Source organism: Typopeltis vanoorti, chromosome 10, assembly GCF_054136105.1.
Source record: "Typopeltis vanoorti isolate ZY-2024b chromosome 10, IOZ_Tvanoo_1.0, whole genome shotgun sequence".
In the NCBI taxonomy this organism is placed as follows: Eukaryota; Metazoa; Arthropoda; class Arachnida; order Uropygi; family Thelyphonidae; genus Typopeltis; species Typopeltis vanoorti.
In genome coordinates this window covers 30,711,294-30,731,088 of record NC_143558.1, presented here as the reverse complement: position 1 = coordinate 30,731,088, position 19,795 = coordinate 30,711,294, and the positions used below count along the sequence as shown (strand labels likewise).

Genomic DNA, 19,795 nt, shown 5'->3' with positions numbered 1-19,795 from the left:
AGAGAAATATTTTTAAGCAGAGACATGATTGAATTAAAAATATTAATTAATAATTTCAATAATTTTAAATAACATTAAATTAATATGAATTAATGAGTTATCCTGATTAGACTCTCCCAGATTTTTGATACAGATATACAGTCATTCCGATTCAGGTTAGGATGATGGAGTAAGGCCTCTATGCTTTCTTTGAATAAACGTTCAAATTTATAGTGGATCTATGTAAGAGGCAAGTTTTTGACCAAAGAATGTTGTGGTTAGTTTCTATCCTGTGCTGAGTATATCCAGATTTTTCTGGATTGTTGTGATGAATGGCAGATTGATGTTCTTGGATTCTTTTTTCTACAGAGCGTCCAGTTTGTCCAAAATAGGAGAGATCACAGTTGCAGGGAATTTGATAAACTCCAGGAAGAGACATAGTTGAGCGCTTGTCTTTAGAAGAAGGAAAATGGGAAGATAATTTGTTAATAGGTGAATAAGTAGCTGTTAACTCATATTTCTTCAGAATTCTTGAAATAGGTTCTGAAATCCCGGAGATGTATGGAATTGGAACTCGATGTATTGAATCTTTGTTGTTTAGTGGTGGATTATAAGAATCGAGAAGATGTTGTGAACTCTTTTCGTACATTGAGTTTTATGTGCTGTTGGATAGTAGAAAGTACTTTCTGTAGAAAATTAAAAGTAGAACAATTAGTTTTGGCTCTTCTGATTAGACATTTTATGATTTTTGAAATTATTGAAATCTCACATAGGCAACTCTAGTTCGTTCCTTTCTTAAAAACTCTTCAGATTTCTTAGAAAAATTAAAAAATATCTCATTCCAACCTACAGATCTTATGGTGAGCTTTGATATAGAATCTTTATATACAAATGTACCTCTCAAAGAGACTTTAAAATTGGCTGACATCTTTCCAGAACACATTATAAATCTATTCGATTTCGTAATACACTCTGGATATTTCTTATGTCAAAACAAATTTTACAGCTAAGTAGAAGGAACAGCCATGGGACGTCCTCTCTCTCCTACTTAAGCCAACTTTTATTTAGAACATCTAGAAAAAGTCCTCTTCGCATCTATATTCCCTCAACCATCCTTTTGGGTAAGGTAAAAAGGGAGGGGGGAGTGCTATTGATGATAGAGAAAGAGTTATGTCCATATAAAGTAGAGATGCAAGAGGGAAATAGCGCCAGTGGTGTTGAGGCTGTATGGTGTGAGATAGAGGTGAATGGAATCAAATACTTGGTGGGATGTTGTTATAGACCAGGTAATGGGATGGTGGTGATAATGAAATGTACAATCAAATTAGCCAAGTAAAGAAGAAAAGGGTGAGCATTATGGGTGATTTTAATTATGGCAATATAGACTGGAATGATGAGATAGCAACTGGAAGTAAAGAAAATGAGTTTCTTGAATTTTTGAGGGATAACTACCTCAGACAGTATGTAACAGAGGGCACACGAGGATTGAGGGTCTTGAATTTGGTCATCTCATCAGAGGATGTAATTATAAATGAGGTGTCAAATCATCCACCAATTGGTGAGAGTGACCATGAGGTGATTACCTGGGTGGTTGCCAGCAGTGCGAGGTCTGTGAGAAAAGGGTATACGTGGAACTACAAGGGGGTGATTATGAAGAGCTCAGGAGACAGCTTGCAGGTGTAGCATGAATGAGGAGTTAGGTGGAAAAGAGATCAATGCAGCTTGGGGGATTTTCAAAAACTATCTAGTAGATGTAATGTCTAAATACATTCCAAGGGTGAGAAGGTTAAATAAGGTGGGTATGAGATGGATGAATAAAGAGATTAAGCATGCGATACAGAGAAAAGGGGCATTGTAGAGGCAGCATAAGAGAAGTGGAAATTACCAGTTCCATGAGGTCTGCAAAGACCAAGCAAGGAGGGTAGCTTGGTTGGTGAGGGGTATGAACAGCAGTTCGCTAATGAAGCCAAAAAGAATCCTAAGGAATTCTTTCGATATGTAGCCAGCAAAAGAAAGAATAATTATGGAAGGATGACATTGATTGGAGAAAATGGTATAAAGACAACTGATGCAGAATGTGTGGTGGAGATACTTAATGAACAGTTCATAAAGATCTTTCAATCTTGTGAATGTGACTTCATGGAGGGATTGAGAGCAGTTGATGATGGGGAGGAGAGACTGACTGTAGGTGAGCAAGAGGTGTATGGGGAGTTGAGACTAGATGTTAATAAGGCTGTGAGACTTGATAATATATCACTACGTATTCTGAAAGAATGTGCCAGGGAGTTGACACCTGCCTTAACATTTTTTTTAATAAGAGTCTTGCACTCGGTCTAGTTCCTAAGGAGTGGAAGGAGGGTAAGATTGTGCCACTTCATAAAGGGAGGTGATCGAACTCAAGCATCAAACTATAGGCCTATCTGTGTGTCAGGTGTTGTGGTTAAGTTGTTGGAGAAGCTTGTGAGAACTAGGATCCAGAGTTGGGTTGATAACAATGGTATTATCTTTGATGTACAGCATGGATTTGCTAAAGGGAGGTCATGTTTTAGTAATCTACTTACTTATTACAATAAAGTGACTGCTTCTTTGGACAGAGGAAAAGGATACACAGTAATATACTTGGATTTCACAAAGGCTTTTGATAGAGTACCTCATGATAGGTTGACAGTTAAACTAGAGCAGATGGGATTGGATATTAGATTGGTGCATTGGATTGGAGATGGGCTATCTGATAGGTATCAACAAGTTGTGTATGGGGGAGCAATATCCAGGAAAAGGAAAGTCACTAGTGGAGTGCCTCAGGGGTCTGTTTTAGGTCCATTACTGTTTAACTTGTATATTAATGATATTGGCAAAAATTTGGATGGAGATATTCAGTTGTTTGCAGATGATGCAAAGTTGGGACGAACCATAAAGAGTAGTGAAGATGTTGTGGCCTTACAAGAAATCTTGAATAAATTGAGTGTTTGGGCACGGAAATGGGGATGTATGTTCAATGTTGCAAAATGTGAGGTTTTAAAATTTGGAAAACAAAGATGGGATGCAGAATTTATGCTTAGTGAGAATATATTGTTGGAGGTAGAGGAAATAAGAGATCTGGGGATGATAGTGGATAAGGATATAAAATTTAGGGGACACATCGCCAAAATTGAGAAGACAACACAAAGGCTTCTGGGAATGATGCGGGGGACACTGACGTGTATAAGTAGGGAGATTCTTGTTCATTTGTATAAGGCTTTGATTAGACCACACATGGACTATTGTGCCCAGATTCGGTCACCGGGTTTTCAGAAGGATGAAGAGATGTTGGAAAGGATTCAAAGGCGACTGACTAAGGTAGTTTCTGACCTCTGGAATGTTGAGTATGAGGAAAGATTGAGAAGATGTAATTTGCAGAGTCTGGTGGACAGGAGGAAGAGAGAAGATATGATAGAGACCTACAAGTTGGTAAGGGGTTGTTATAGGATCAATGCTGGAGAAGTTTTACAGAGAATAGTGGGAGAACCAGAGGTCATCCCTGGAAACTGTATAAAGAGGGTGTGAGTAGGGGAGTGAGAGGCAGGTTTTTTTCGTGCAGAGTTGTGAATGATTGGAATGCCTTGCCTGAGAAGGTGGTGTCTGCAAAGAGTTTGAATGTGTTTAAAACACAGTATGATGAGCTGTGTGTGTGATAAAAGGACCTCCCAGATGAGTCTTTGATTCCATGAGGTCTTGAGGTGGTAATAATAATAAAAATAATAATATAATAATAATATATAGATGACATCTTTACTGTATGACCTCACAACAAAGACTCCTTACGTTTTTTTTTTTTAAACAGTATCAGTACCTTACATCATCGTATAAAGTTTACTATGGAAATGGAAAAAAACAACCAGTTATCATTTTTAGACGTTCTCCTCATCCAGTCACCTTCAAATACTCTTAGAACTACAGTTTACAGGAAACCAACATTCTCAGGTCATTATAGTCTTAAAGAATCTGCCCATCATCCTTGTCAAAAAACAGGAATCATAAAATGTCTAATCAGAAGAGCCAAAACTAATTGTTCTACTTCTAATTTTCTAGAGAAAGTACTTTCTACTATCCAACAGCACATAATACTCGAGTTCCAATTCCATACATCTCCGGGATTTCAGAACCTATTTCAAGAATTCTGAAGAAATATGAGTTAACAGCTACTTATTCACCTATTAACAAATTATCTTCCCATTTTCCTTCTTCTAAAGACAATCGCTCAACTATGTTTCTTCCTGGAGCTTATCAAATTCCCTGCAACTGTGATCTCTCCTATTTTGGACAAACTGGACGCTCTCTAGAAAAAAGAATCCAAGAACATCAATCCTCCATTCATCACAACAAACCTGAAAAATCTGGATTGACTCAGCACCGGATAGAAACTAACCACAACATCCTTTAGTCAAAAGCCTCTTACATAGATCCCACTATAAATTTGAATGTTTATTCAAAGAAAGCATAGAGGCCTTACTCCATCATCCTAACCTGAATCGGAATGACTGTATATCTGTATCAAAAATCTGGGAGAGTCTAATCAGGATAACTCATTAATTCATATTAATTTTATGTTATTTAAAATTATTGAAATTATTAATTAATATTTTTAATTCAATCATGTCTCTGCTTAAAATATTTTTCTTTAATACTTAGTGATATAACATCATGCGGCTTGTTTTATTTATAAATGATATATTGTTAGTATTCCACCTTGTATTTTAAAACTGTTCTTGTATTGTCACTGAAGATGGTCTGCAATTTTCAGACCGAAATATTTGGCTAATTAAATATTTTTATTGTGTGTATGTGCTTATATTATACAATATTCATTAGAGTCAAATTCTCAGATGCTATTACTAGGTCAAGCACCCTCGAACCCCTAGTATTTTCAATTACATGCTGTCTCAGATAGTTATCCCTCAGTAACTGAATAAAATCCAGTTCCTTCCTTACATGTGTCCTCTCTCCTCCTTCCAATCAATGTTACTATAGTTGAAATCCCCCATAATAATTACCCTCCTTCCACTCATTTCATCAATTAGCCTATGCATACTATCTCCACCATCTATTCCATCATCTGGTCTATTGCAGCACCCAACTGTATACTTTGTTCCGATAGTTTCAATTTCACATCAAATAGTCTCAAATGAGCTCCTTTCACTATCCTGCAATACAACTTTTATTCTCCTTGGTTGCAGTTCATCAGCTATTAACAATAACACTCCTCCCCCCATTTTATTCTCTCTGTCCCTCCTGAACACACTATACCCTACACATTCTATCCCACTAACTATATCATCTTCTGTCAGCCATGTTTCACTAATGCCAATAACCTGTGCCCGGGAAGAGCCAACCAAGGCCAGAAATTTTTCCTTCTTGTTCCTAATACTCCTGGCATTAGTATACATAAAATGCAGAGATCCATTTGTCCCACCCCTATCTTGATGCGTTATACTAACTATCCCATTCTGATTTCTCAACTCCTCACTGATGTCTGCATATCCACTTCCTCCTCTCCTTAATAGAACTATTAAGGAGAGGAGGAAGTGGATATGCACATCCACTCTCACTTCACTCAGCAACACTTTTTCTAGTCTTCGCACACCAAATCCATTCAAATGTAAGCCATCCATCTTGTTCAAATCCATTCGAATGTAAGCCATCCATCTTTTGCCCATCAAACTTACTCCACACATCCTCAAACTCCACACCACACTGTCTGCATAACTTGCGCATAAATTTACGATTATGGCCCTCTTTCTAAACTTTTCTCTGTCATACTGCGGCAACAGACTCACTATCCTAACTCTGTCACTCTTTTCTTTTATATATATATATATATATATATATATAGAGAGAGAGAGAGAGAGAGAGAGAGAGAGAGAGAGAGAGAGAGAGAGATACTTGCATAGAGAGAGAGAGAGAGAGAGATACTTGCATAGAGAGAGAGAGAGAGAGAGAGAGATACTTGCATAGAGAGAGAGAGAGAGAGAGAGAGATTATATACTACATAAACTTTCTTACCAAACCATAACCCTGACAGCATGTGCCGATGATGTTTGTTACAATTATAGTCTGCAAAGACGAGAATTTCTGTAATATACAAACAGCATTCTAGCAGTACCAAGCAGCCTCAGTAGCCAAAATAAATGCACATAAACCCACAGGATTGTGGTGTGGAAAATGAAAAACTGAACTGACTTCCCTATGTCTGTTCACTGGTCTGCATTGAAAAACAAAACGAAAACAAATACTTCGGAGTTCGCTTAGAAAACTCGTTCTCTTACATGGACAGGAACTGGGATACACTCATTAAATGTTTCAAGCAAGTTCTAGGAAAGTGGAATGACAATATGAGCCTCTGCCTCCATAAGAGGGAGAGCAATAATCGTTAATCAAATAGTTACCAGTGTCTTTTGGCTTACATTAAAGATTCTCACATGACTAGTGCAATTTATCATACAAATATTCAACCATCTATCAATTCATATGGAACCAAACAAACTGACTTTCCTACTCTAAGCTAAGTATTTCTCTTAAAGGAGGAGGAGGACAAAACCTGATATCCATTGACCAGAGGATAATTTTGCACTTGCTTTTTCTTCAATACCAAACAACAAGAAATGGCACACAAATGCACTACCAAATATATTTTCAGTTCTGCCATTAGAGGTCTCTCTTTCTCCACAGCATTAAGAATGACAATAGCCCATGTGTCAATGAATCTAACACTACTATTTAATTTGTATATTAATAACACAGGGAAAAACTTAATGGAGGAATATTTCAGTTTTTTGCTGATGATGCAAAACTGAGGAGGGCAGTAGTTTGAAAGTGATGTAGATATCCTGCAGGATGATATAAATAAAATGACACAGCGGGCAGAGGAGGTTGTTAATTTAATGTTGCAAAATATAATGTTGTATTTTGTAACATTCAGCATGAAAAGATTTATATATTGTGTATCACATTGATGGTACTGATCTGTAAGAAATTGATGAGGCTAGGGGTTTGGAAGTAATTGTGGATAGAGATGGCATATTGCAAAAGTTGGCAAAATAGCTCAAAGGATTACTTGGATGTTGAAAAACACATACGTAAAGATAGCGAGGTTATTATCCCTCTTTATAAGGCTATGATTCAGCTGCATCTTGATTGCTGTGTCCAGATTTGGTTACCCAGTTTTTCTTGGGAGATCATGGGATAGTGGAGAGGATCTGGAGATGACTGACCAAGATGGTGACTGGTCTATGAAATGCTCTCTATGAGGATATTGAATATGTGTGGGTTACAAACTTTTGTTGATTGGCAGCAAAGAGAGGAAATGATAGAAACATAAATTACTAAAGAGGTTCTATAAAATTGACACAAAAGAAATTTTTCAATACATAACAAACAGGGAGAGAAACAGGGATCATCGCTGGAAGTTGTTAATGAGTGTAGTTAGAAGTTTGCAGGCTAGATTTTTTGAAAAGTGGTGAATGAGTTCAATGAATTACGAAAAGTAGTTTTGGGTAACCTAATAGAAAATGAGTTTAAGCAGGGGCATGATAAGTATTGTGTGTATGAAGGTTGGTGGGCATCTCCTGTGATGAATCTTCTGACTCCATGGAGATACCGGCATGTATAAAAATAATAATACTAATTTGCCTCTATACAGCCATTTGCAGTATTATGCTATATCACTGATGATGTTTATTCAGTTTGATCCTACTGAGAATTAGATTACTTCCTTTTAACAAAAAACATTCTCCACCCCGAAGTAAAATTTACTGTGAATAAAGAAAAAAAAGATAACATTTTGTCTTTCTGGATGTATCACCTAGCAAGGAATTAGGTAAGTAACACCCCTTTCTTTCTTTTTCAATGTATTGCAGGCCCAATTTCACTGACTGTTATGTCTTAAAAACTCAGCTTATTATCCAGTGCAAAATATAGAGAGATTGTAATGTCGTTAAGCAGAACTTACAGTGTTTGCTCAACAGAAGCTGTATACTTCATTAGTTCTTCATCATCATTAAAAATACCATACATCAAAACAGATATTATTATTATTATTATTATTATTATTATTATTACAAGAGACCACCAGGAAGTCAGACTCATTATTGTCACATGCTACTCTATGGGAAAAAAGTTTAGCTCTCATCCTTTTCTTCACCTCATTCATTCTCAACTTACATGGATGTCCTCTTATCCTCTTCTCACCCTACATAAATGAAAAATTTTATCCTGAAATGATCCTTTCAGAAGTTTGTAAAGTCTTTATTATATTATCCCTCTTTCTCCTGTTTGCTAGCCTATATTCCACAAATTCTCAATCTGTAATTATAACTTACATTCCATAGTAATACTTCTCTACTGTATCTGCATCACCTTGGATGAATTACTCGTTAAATGCAGATGAAACTTGAGTTATCAATGCAGATGACATTTGTGCTATTGAATGATCACTTTATTAGTGTTCCATCCCCATATAGCAGATGGTGAAATGTTAGAAGTGAATGAAAAGAATGTATTCTGAATACTGAGTACTCTAAATATCAGACCAGATCTATGCACAATAGTCCAAATGAGGTCATATGAAGGCCTTGTAAAGAGGCAAAATGACTTGACTATTGCATGCCAGTGTTTGTTTCAGCATTGCAATTATCCTCTGAGTTGTATTCATAATCTTTGTTAATATGGCCCCTGAACTTTAACTTTCTACTACAAAAGATACCTAGCCTGGTCAGTTTCTTGTAGTATAATCCTCACCAATATAATATGACATTGGATATCTCATTACACCAAAGTGCATAATTTTACATTTACTAACATTGAACTGATAGCCATTTTCACATGCCCACAATTCCAACTTATTCAAATCATTCTGCATGTGCTCCATGTCAGTTGCCTATCTTTGCATCATCAGCAAGTAGCAATATGTCTCCTCTTAAATCGTTTCCAGTGTCATTAATGTAAAGATTGAATAACAATGGACCAAGGAATCACATCCCCATACACCACTTTTTTGGTATCTGTCAGTCAGCCATTCTCTTATCCAAACTAGTAGTTTACAATCCAATTCCATAATCCTTCACTTATGCAACAGCCTTCCATGCTGAATCCTTTCAAAAGATTCAGCAAATTCCAAAAGCATCATGGTGTATCCATTCCTCCATATCTAACCAAACTGTCACATTATTATAAAATATGAGCAAGTAGCTTAAACATTATCTTCCATTAGTAAATCTGTGCTGTTCATTTCAAAGTATAGATTCCCTATTAACTTATTTTTTATGAGATCTCTTACCAACTTTTCCAAAATCTTCACCACTACTCCAGATATACTGATGCATTGATAGTCAGATATGCCAGTCTTTGCACCATGCTTGTGCAATGGCATTATCATACAATCTTTCCATTCCTATGGAATCTTCTCTATGCTGAGACTCAAATTTTACATCCAGGCCAAAGGTACAGCCAGTTCAAGTGAATATTCTTTTTGGATTTTGTCATAGTATCAGAGGATCTGATTATGACTGAGATGTCATACTTGTCCCAATTTGGTGAGTGACCGTGTAGTCCTGGCTTGGATGATGAATAGGCATGTAGAAATATCAAGAAGGAATTTGTGTATAATGATAAGGCCGGCAACTATAACAGACATAGAAACCAGCTTTTAACAGTATAATGGATGAAAGCATTTGAAGAAAGAGGGGTCAGGAATGCATGGGAGATACTTAAGAATAAATTGTTGACAGCATCATTTAGTATTGTAGGGAGAGTAAAATTAGACTATGAGAGGAGACTAACACTGCAATTTAAGGAGATTCCCATGGAGTTTTTTTTGCTATGTGGCAAATAGTAAAGGAAAATGATTGTGGATGAATCACTCGTTAAATGCAGATGAGACTTGAGTTACCAATGCAGATGACATTGGTGCTATTGAATGATCACTTTATTAGTGTTCTGTCCCCGTACAGCAGGTGGTGAAATGTTAGAAGTGAATGAAAAGGATGTATTCTGAATACTGAGTACTCTAAATATCAGTACGACATGAGGACTAGACAGAATTTCACCACATTTTAAGGGAATGTGCTATTGAGCTGACCATGTCATTAACTTGGCTGTTTAATGAAAGTCTTGCAGAGGATCAAGTTCCTGGAGAGTAGAAGGAGGGTAAGATAGTGCCATTACATAAAGTTATTATTATTATTATTCGTGATACTCCAAGGAGTCCGAAGACTTATCGCAGGAGGACACCCACTGTACAACTCTCCACCCTCACCACTACCAAACCGCTACTACCAATCAACCACATCAGCGGCATCTACTGCCCACAGCCACCACAAGTATTTTTGTCTGAAAATTGTGTGTGTTCTGAAGGGCCGATTTGTCTGTATGCGGGATGAAAAAACCTGAGTTTCTATAAGAAATAACCCTGCTACCTCCGTATGAGATTGGCTAACTCACCTTCAATTGAAAAAGTCCATATAAAAATTCCTCCCGTCACGATGGGAATCGAACTCAGGTCTTTTTTAATTGAAGAGCGCAATGTACTGTCGTTCTTCCAATTGTTCTATGGAGGCAATTTGGTTGTAGAATGGAGGTATCAAACTACTATAGGCCTATATGTATTTCTACTGTAGTTGTTAAGAATTTAGAGAAATTGGTAAAACTTATATACAGAATTTGGCAGATGAGGGCAATATTTATATAGGCTAGCTTGAATTTGTTAAAGAGTGCTCTTGTTATAATAATCTAGTTACTATTTACACAGAGTGAGAAGAGCAGTGGATAATGGTAATTCATAGACTGTCATTATTTTGGATTTTGCAAAGGCATTTGTATATGGGGAGCAGTATCAAAGAGAAGGAATGTTACAAGTGGAATTCCACAGGGTTCAGCTGGACTATTACTGTTCAGTCTTTATGTCAATGATATTATCGCATTACTACAGGGAGATATTCAGATGTTTGTAGATGATTGAAACTTGGGAGGGTGGTAAGCAGTAGTACTGGGGGATTTCAGTAGTTTAATGCAACTAAATCTAAGGTTTTGAATGGGATCCACAGATGGAATGCTGCATATTCACTTGGTGGAGTTATGTGAGTTTCTCCAACCAGAGGCAGGGATGTAATTTCAGTTCATCACTGAACTGAAATTACATCCCTGCCTCTGGTTGGAGAGAGAGTGACCACATAGTCTTAACTTGGGGGAAGAAGTAAGTGATCTTGGGGATTGTACATAGAAATTTGAAGTTACGAGGATATTTCAAAGTTTGTGAAGGCATCTTGAGAGAATTGCTGCAATATTGAGAACATTGATAATGAGAGATAAAAGAGTAGTGGTTCCTTTGTATAAAGTTTTGATCAGACCACATCTGGATTTCTGTGCTCGGATATGGTCCCCAAGATTTGAAGAGGATGAAGTACCTTTGGAGAGGGTATGGACATAATGATATCAGAACTATACCTGTTGATTATGAGGACAGACTGCAAAGTTTGGTGGAAAGAAAACAAAAGCAGGGGGATATGATTTAGACATTTAAGACAGCTGAAGGGTTATTATTGGATTAATATTGGGGAGATTTTTCATATGGTAGAATGAGGGGAAGGAAAAAGGACAAGGGGGGCCATCCTTTGAAGTTGCAAAAGGAAGTAGTGAGAAAAAAGGTAAGATGTAAAGTTTCTACATGAAGAGTGGCAGAAGCATGAAATGCATTGCCTGAAAGGGTGGTGAAGTGCAATAACATTTAAGGAATGGTATGATAGACTTTGTGTTGTCTAGTGTTACCTCTCATTACGAGTGGAGGTCAAGAAAATAATGTCTATTCATCCTCCAAGTTAAGACTATGTGGTCACTCTCTCTCCAACCCAGAGGCAGGGATGTAATTTCAGTTCAGTCAGATCCTCCAATACTATGATCAAATCTGAAATTCTTTAATCTCATGTTCCTTCTTCTACATTTGCCTAGGATATTTGTCCCTCAAGGATTCTAGAAATTTCATTCCCTTACTACTACATTCTGTTCCTCTTTCACATTTATATTATTAAAGTTAAAATCTTTCATCACTTGTTTTACACTTGCCATATTTAATTGTCTAAATGTCTCCTGCTCTTCAACTTCTGTGTTCTCTGGCTTATAGCAACATCCTACTAAATATCCTGTCCTGTCCATATCTCATATCCTACTACACTGTATTTATCACCAGACAAATTGTTTGTTCCTACCATTTACCATCTCTTCTACTTTTCTTTTCTGCTTTTCAATTACATTCATTACATTTTTGATTTTAGCACCCAGAAAACTCAAAGTAGTAACAGAGTCATCAATTGTATTTTTTATTACTAAATCTCCATACCATATTATTTCCCTCTTTTTATAGGTTTTACCACCTATTTTATTTTTAAGCAATTTCTTACCTGATTCAGTGCTTTTTTTCCTTTTGCTGCTTATCTTTCATGTCCTTTCACTGCTTCTCTAATTGCTTTCATCTTTTTTCTAATTCTCTCATCTGTCTAATAATTTGCTTTGGTCTAGATATTTTCAAATTTAATTTATACATGATATCCTCATTAGTTTTCAAAATGGCATGATTCTGTTCATTGTGACAAGCCACCTGTTAAAAATCATTAAGAAACATGAATATGTTTCTTAATGATTTTTAAGAATTCCATTAGAAAGAAGTATTTCACTCTCTTACATTGCAAATATGTCAGAATGTGTCAAAAAATAAATCATTTCTTCTAATCCCAACCTTTATACTTATTAATAAACATGCTAATTTCTTACACTCCATTATCTCTTCTAGTTGTATATCAAGTGCATTACTTATGCAGCCTGTCCCATGTCTGTCAAAATGGTCTGTCTGTTGAGAAATGTATAAAAAAGTAACATGAACACATTTGGTTCATAAAGCCACAGAAAATCAATATTACTATGCAGAATCTGCTATAAATATGAACATTTTATTAAAGAGAGCTCATCAACTATTATGCACTGTTCTGGTCTTAATCAGAATGATGGCTTAGGCATTGGAAAAGTGCAGGCAGTTGTGATCCAGAACTGCATAATTGGAAAAAAGAAAAAAAAAAAAAACTGTAAAAAATTAATTTTAATGAATACTATATCCTACCATTCTGGCATGTTATTTCTGTTTATTTTGTTGTTGTTATTGTTATTATTATTTTATTTACACTTTATTATTATTACACTCTCCATGGAGTTGGCACACTCATCATGGGAGGTTCATTCAACTGACAACATATTTATCATATAGAATCTTAAAATCCTTAATACTCCTTGCATTAACAACACATTCTGGTAATGTGTTCCATTCACTGACGGTTCTCCATGTCATTCCCAGTTCTTCAAGAAATATATTAATAGATTCCTTCTTTCTCTCATTAACCACTTGTCCAAATGTGGCACTGTCATGTTAGAGGTGGCTTCTGACACCTTTTGTGCACGGAATTCACAGAAGATAGAGTGTAGTACCATCTACTATCCTGTAATCTTGTTTTAATTATTTGCAATACAAAATTAATAATACTTGTAGGTTTCCCTCTTCAATATCATTGTTCCCAGACATATAGGGAATGGGTCATTAAGGGAAATGGGATGCACTATACAGGCGCTGGATCAATAACCATGGTAAAATTATCATTCCATTTTTAACTTATTCCTTTTCAGTGCTAATGATACAGCTATCTTATTTTAACTTATTCACTTTGTTAGGTTACTGATGATGTCACCATGATTGTTAAACACTGAGCTGAGTATATTTATTTAGCTAGAATCTTTAATGAAAATCTTGTATATATATATATATATATATCAGAGAATTATTTTACTATATTCAAAAAGGTAACTGTATATTAAATGTGTAAAATGTAATATAGTTTTATGATATAGTCATTCTGTAATAATGAAAATAACTAAAAATATATCGTCTACCATTAGGCAGACCCTGTATATGTTAATTATGGAACAGCCAAAGATTTTCATATACTAGAATCCTTGAATATTAATGTCCGTGGCACAATTTGTTTTGCCAGAGAAGGTAGAATAACTGTATCACAAATGGTAAGCATTTTTTTAAAAACTAAATAAAAAAAATATTTTTAAAAAATAAATTATTTATTTAATTTGATATCATTTACTTTTATAGAACTTTATGTCTGTTTTTATATGAGTAATATAGAAAATACACATAAAGGTCATTTGAAGTTTATATGTTAATGGATTTTATGATTAACATAAATCAATGTGACTGCTGTTCTCTTTCACAAGAAAGAATAAAATAGATAAGATTTAAAACAGCATAGTGTGCTTGATAACCAAAACCACCTTGTTAGCTTCTTTAAAACAAAATAATCATTTAATAATTATCAGTGGATAAAGGAAAAGTAGTTGTAAACCATGACATGACTGATTACAATAAAAAAATATTGATTATTCTCCTTCCAGGGGTCATGCCAACTATAAGATCAATGGTAGAGACCTGACTCTGAATCATATAAGCAAAGTAACCTGGGGTGTGGATCTAATTAATGTATTGACTGCAACATTCATATTTTTCATACAGAATATCAGTACTGTTTTTTTTTTTTTTTATCTACTAGCCAAACACCTAGCTAGTCTGTTGAAGGAGAAGATAAAAATATCAGCCTCATACATAAAGAACTCTCAACATTTTGTTGAAAAACTTAAAAACATCAATATATCAAACACAGACATATTTGCAAGTCTAGACGTGGTCTCTCTGTTCATGAACGAACGGTCGAAGAAGTAATTCAGATCATAGAAGATCTCTTTCCAAACGACATTGCACAGCTTTTCCGCCATTGCCTCAAGTCTAACTATTTTAAAGTAAACAACGCAGTATATCAACAATGGGAAGGCTTAGCCATGTCTAGTCCCCCTGTCACCACCATGTGCAGATCTGTTCATGGAAAAACTAAAAAATGACTCCTAGCAAAAATAACTCCGAAACCATCAGTCTGGTGAACATATGTTGATGATGTGTTCATCGTTTGGAAAGACACGGAAGATACCTTACATGAGTTCCTCCAAAAAATAACTTCTTTCCATCATAAAATTAAGTTCACATTAGAATTATAAAACAACCATCAATTACCTTTTTTAGATGTACTGGTTAAAAAACAAGATAATGGACAAATCAAGCTCACAATCTATCGCAAACCTACAGACACTGGACATTATCTTCATTTTACATCTGATCATCATTATGCACAGAAACTTAGCATCATACATATGCTAAAAAACAGAGCAAAAAATATCATCACAGAAGAAAAAGATGTACTTGATGAGCTCTCACTTATATCAAAAACTATCCAAAAATGGTTATCCACAAAATATAATTCAAAAGATCCTCTATAGAAACAACTCCCCAACCTCTATTTACACAGTATGCATCGTCCACCATCCTACCTCATGCAGACTCAGGCTCCATCAAAATAGCAAGAATCATGAAGCCTTTTAACATCAGGGTTGCTTTTAAACCTATTTTAACTACTACACGGCACATGTTAAGATCTCCTAAGGACAGCATTGCTTTCTACAAATACACAGGAGTTTACAGCATACCATGTTCATGTGGACTGACTTACATAGGCCAAACTTCATGAAGCCTAGAAATCCGAAAGAAAGAGCATGTCGGATGTGTAAATAACAACAGAACAGACACCTCAGGATTAGCACATCATTTCTCAATTTCAAACCAGTTCATAGATTGGTACAACAGCTCCATGCCATACATTGAAGAAGATTTCAGATGTAGAATGTTTAAAGAAGCTGCAGTGGTACTCTGGACAGGAGACAACCTCAATAGAAACCAAGGCATAATATTAAAAGATGTTTGGAAAAACTTAATAAATTCATTATGTTTAGCAGAACTCAATTACGTGAAAAATGATAAAACGCATTTTAATAACAATAACTAAGTCTCCACGCTTTATGCTCTTAATGTCACTCATGCTCTTCAATTTGTTTAACTGATTTTTAGGTCGTTACTGCATTCTTTTTTTTTTAGCATTTAATGTTAGTATAACCTTTCTCGTCTTGAAGAAGCTAGACAGACCCTAGCTGGCGAAACTTGTCGGCGATTATGTATATATGTTTATCAAAATCATGGTCCAATAAAAAATCCAATATAATGTATCATATTTAATATCAGTACTGGTTGTGTGTGTCTTCCCTGCCATGGGACTATTATTATTATCATCCTAAGATCCCATTGAGTCACAGACTCATCTAGGAGTTTCCTTTTGTCATATACACAGCTCATCATACAATGCCTTAAACACATTCAAATTCTCTGCAGACATCATGATCTCAGGCAGTGCATTCCAATCATTCACAACTCTCCATGCAAAAAATCTGCTTCTCACTCCCTTGTTCATACATTCCTTAACAGCTTCCAGGGATGACTTCTTGTTCTCCCCCATTCTCCCACCATTTCGTGAAAAATCTCTTCAATGTTAATCCTATAACAACCTCATACTAAATTGTATGTCTTTATCATATCACTCCTCTTCCTTCTTTCCACTAGACTCTCCAAATTACATTGTCTCATCCTTTCTTCATATTCAACATTCAACAGATCAGAAACTATTTTGGTCAATCGCTTCTTGACCCCTCTCCAACATCTCTTTATCATTTTGTAAAACAGATGTGGCTTAATCAGAGCCTTATACAATGGAACCAGAATCTCCTTACTTCTACAAGTCATTGCTAGAATACATTGTGTTGTCCTCACAATTATGACAATATGGCCTCTAAATTTTAGATCGCTACCCACCATCACCCCAAGATCTCTTATTTCCTCCATCTCCAACAATATGTCCCCACCAAGAGTAAATTCTACTTCCCATCTCTGTTTTCCAAATTTTAAAACCTTACATTTCACAACATTGAACTAGTATCCCCACTTCCCTCCCATGCCCAATCACTCATTTGTATGACTTGAATAGCCACAACATTTGTTCTTCTCCTCTTAGCTCATCCCAACTTTGCATCATCTGCAAACAGCTGCATCTGCATAGTATATATATCTGCAATATCATTATTATACAGGTTAAACAGCAGTGGCCCTAAAACAGACCTCTGAGACACAGCACTAGTTATTTTTTTTAAGTAATCTTTCCTCTTTTAGGATATTGCTCTCCTGTATACAACTTGTTGATACCTATCAGGCAGCCAATCTCCAGTCCAATGCACTAGTCTAATATCCAACCCCATTCTCTATCAATTTATCATGTGATAATCTATCAAAGTCTTTGCAGAGTCGAAGTATACAACTGTGTATCCATCCCCCACATCCAGTGCTGCTGTCACTTTATTGTAATAAGACTAGATTCTTTCAACTAATAAAATGATTATGCTAGCTTTTGAAAACTTTTTTAATAAATAAAAGTTTGTAGTTATAGTGACAAAGTGAAAAATTTTGCAACAATTATATATTTTTGAAGAGAAAATGCTAACAACCTGTTGGCACCAGCAGCAAGATTACATATTAGGGCCAATGGCAGTCATTATGTTAATCTCTTTATATTTTGTGTATATTTTGTGAGAGCTTCCTTTTCTTCTCAAGGATTTATAGTCTTCCTAAAGTTTGAATAAAAAGAATGCACTTTTCAGGCTCATCATTGATTGTACTGACTGTCCAGCTTAAGGTAGCTAAATAACTTACTAGATCTTAGAATGAATACTGAGATATTTGGAAGTTCTTTGCCTTTCATCAAGAATTCTATGGACTTGTAAAGCAAATTTTTTTAAAGTAATAACTAATGAGATCATTAAACTGACATGTTTTAATAATCTGCTTATTACAGTAAGGTTACAGGTACAGTAAGGCTACATTGGACAGGGAAGATGCATATGATAAGTTGATACTTGCATCCCATTGTTGCTTACCAAATTTCAGAGCCATACACTTTGCAACATTGGACTGATAGCTCCACACAGTTGCCCACTCATACTATCTATTGAAGTCCTTCTGTAAGGATACAGAAGGACTTGATTCCAGTTAAACCCATCCCAATATCACTAATATACAAGTTAAAGAACAATGGTCCCTTGCACACCACTAGTGACTTTCCTCCTCTGAGATGCTGCAACCCCCATACACAACTTGCTGATATCTATCTGAGAGCCAGTTGCCAATCCAACACACTAATCTGTCATCTACACCAATTATCCAACACAATTGTCGCCTTGTTATAGTACATAATCAAGTTGGTAAAACATAACCTCTCCTTTAACAAACCCATGCTGAAAAGCACAGAGAATATCACTGTTATCAAACCATTTTTGTATCCTAGCTCTCACCAACCTCTCCAATACTTTAACTTCAACTCCAAGTATACAAATCAGCCTATAATTTGTAGCCTTAACCTTATAATAAATTTAGTTTAATCCTTTATCCAAGTGTGAGCAAACAAAGTTTGCGCCTGAAAATATCTTCAGGATTGGGGTAAGGTAATACAAACCGGGCAACTCGTAGCAAAGGTGGACCAAACTAACATCACTCCTATCTCAGTATCTCCCATAATGCGAAAAACATCTCCTTGCAGGTATGTATAATGTTATGCATTAAGGGAAGGGCCACTACCTGGACTAGTTTCGACCTTTATTGAGGTCTCTTCAGTGGGAGTCAGGTCCAGAAGTGGAGATACCAGGCAGAAGCAATGGCGAGGTCATCTTTACCTATAGGAGTTGCCTACCTTACCCCAGTTCTGAAGATATTTTCAGGCGCAAACTTTGTTTGCTCACACTTGGATAAAGGATTAAACTAAATTTATTATAGTCTAACCAAGTGAAAAATAAACTTTCAACATCTTTCTCTAAATCCAGAGTAATTTAATAAAAGGGTGGCACATCTTTTGCCAACTCCTATAGGTAAAGATGACCTCGCCATTGCTTCTGCCTGGTATCTCCACTTCGGGGTCCTGGCTCCCACTGAAGAGACTTCAATAAAAGTCGAAACTAGTCTTGGTAGTGGCCCTTAGTGGCCCTTCCCTTAATGCATAACATTATACATATCCGCAAGGAGATGTGTTTTGCATTATGGGAGATACTGAGATAGGAGTGATGTTAGCTTGGTCCACCTTTGCTACGAGTTGCCCGGTGTTGTACTACCTTACACCAGTCCTGAAGATATTTTCAGGTGCAAACTTTGTTTGCTCACACTTGGATAAAGGATTAAACTAAATTTATTATAGTCTAACCAAGTGAAAAATAAACTTTCAACATCTTTCTCTAAATCCAGAGTAATTTAATAAAAGGGTGGCACATCTTTTGCCAACTCCTATAGGTAAAGATGACCTCGCCATTGCTTCTGCCTGGTATCTCCACTTCGGGGTCCTGGCTCCCACTGAAGAGACTTCAATAAAAGTCGAAACTAGTCTTGGTAGTGGCCCTTAGTGGCCCTTCCCTTAATGCATAACATTATACATATCCGCAAGGAGATGTGTTTTGCATTATGGGAGATACTGAGATAGGAGTGATGTTAGCTTGGTCCACCTTTGCTACGAGTTGCCCGGTGTTGTACTACCTTACACCAGTCCTGAAGATATTTTCAGGTGCAAACTTTGTTTGCTCACACTTGGATAAAGGATTAAACTAAATTTATTATAGTCTAACCAAGTGAAAAATAAACTTTCAATAGCCTTAACCTTATCATGAACTTTTATGAAGTAGAACAATTTTACCTTCCTTCCTTCCTTTGGGACTTATGCTGTTGTTGTTAAACAGGCAGGCCAAAGCTGACACTAATTCCCCTGGAACATTT

The 19,795-nt window shown here is 36.0% G+C and overlaps 1 protein-coding gene across 1 annotated transcript in view; it reads left to right on the top strand.

Moving 5' to 3' along the window:
* LOC150102301 (glutamate carboxypeptidase 2-like) overlaps positions 1-19,795 on the top strand; it is an 85,682-nt gene that overhangs the window by 33,432 nt on the left and 32,455 nt on the right. The window contains exon 5 of the mRNA XM_090398630.1: positions 13,945-14,067. Coding sequence (XP_090254756.1) covers positions 13,945-14,067 — 123 coding nt within the window. The remainder of the gene's footprint in view (positions 1-13,944; positions 14,068-19,795) is intronic.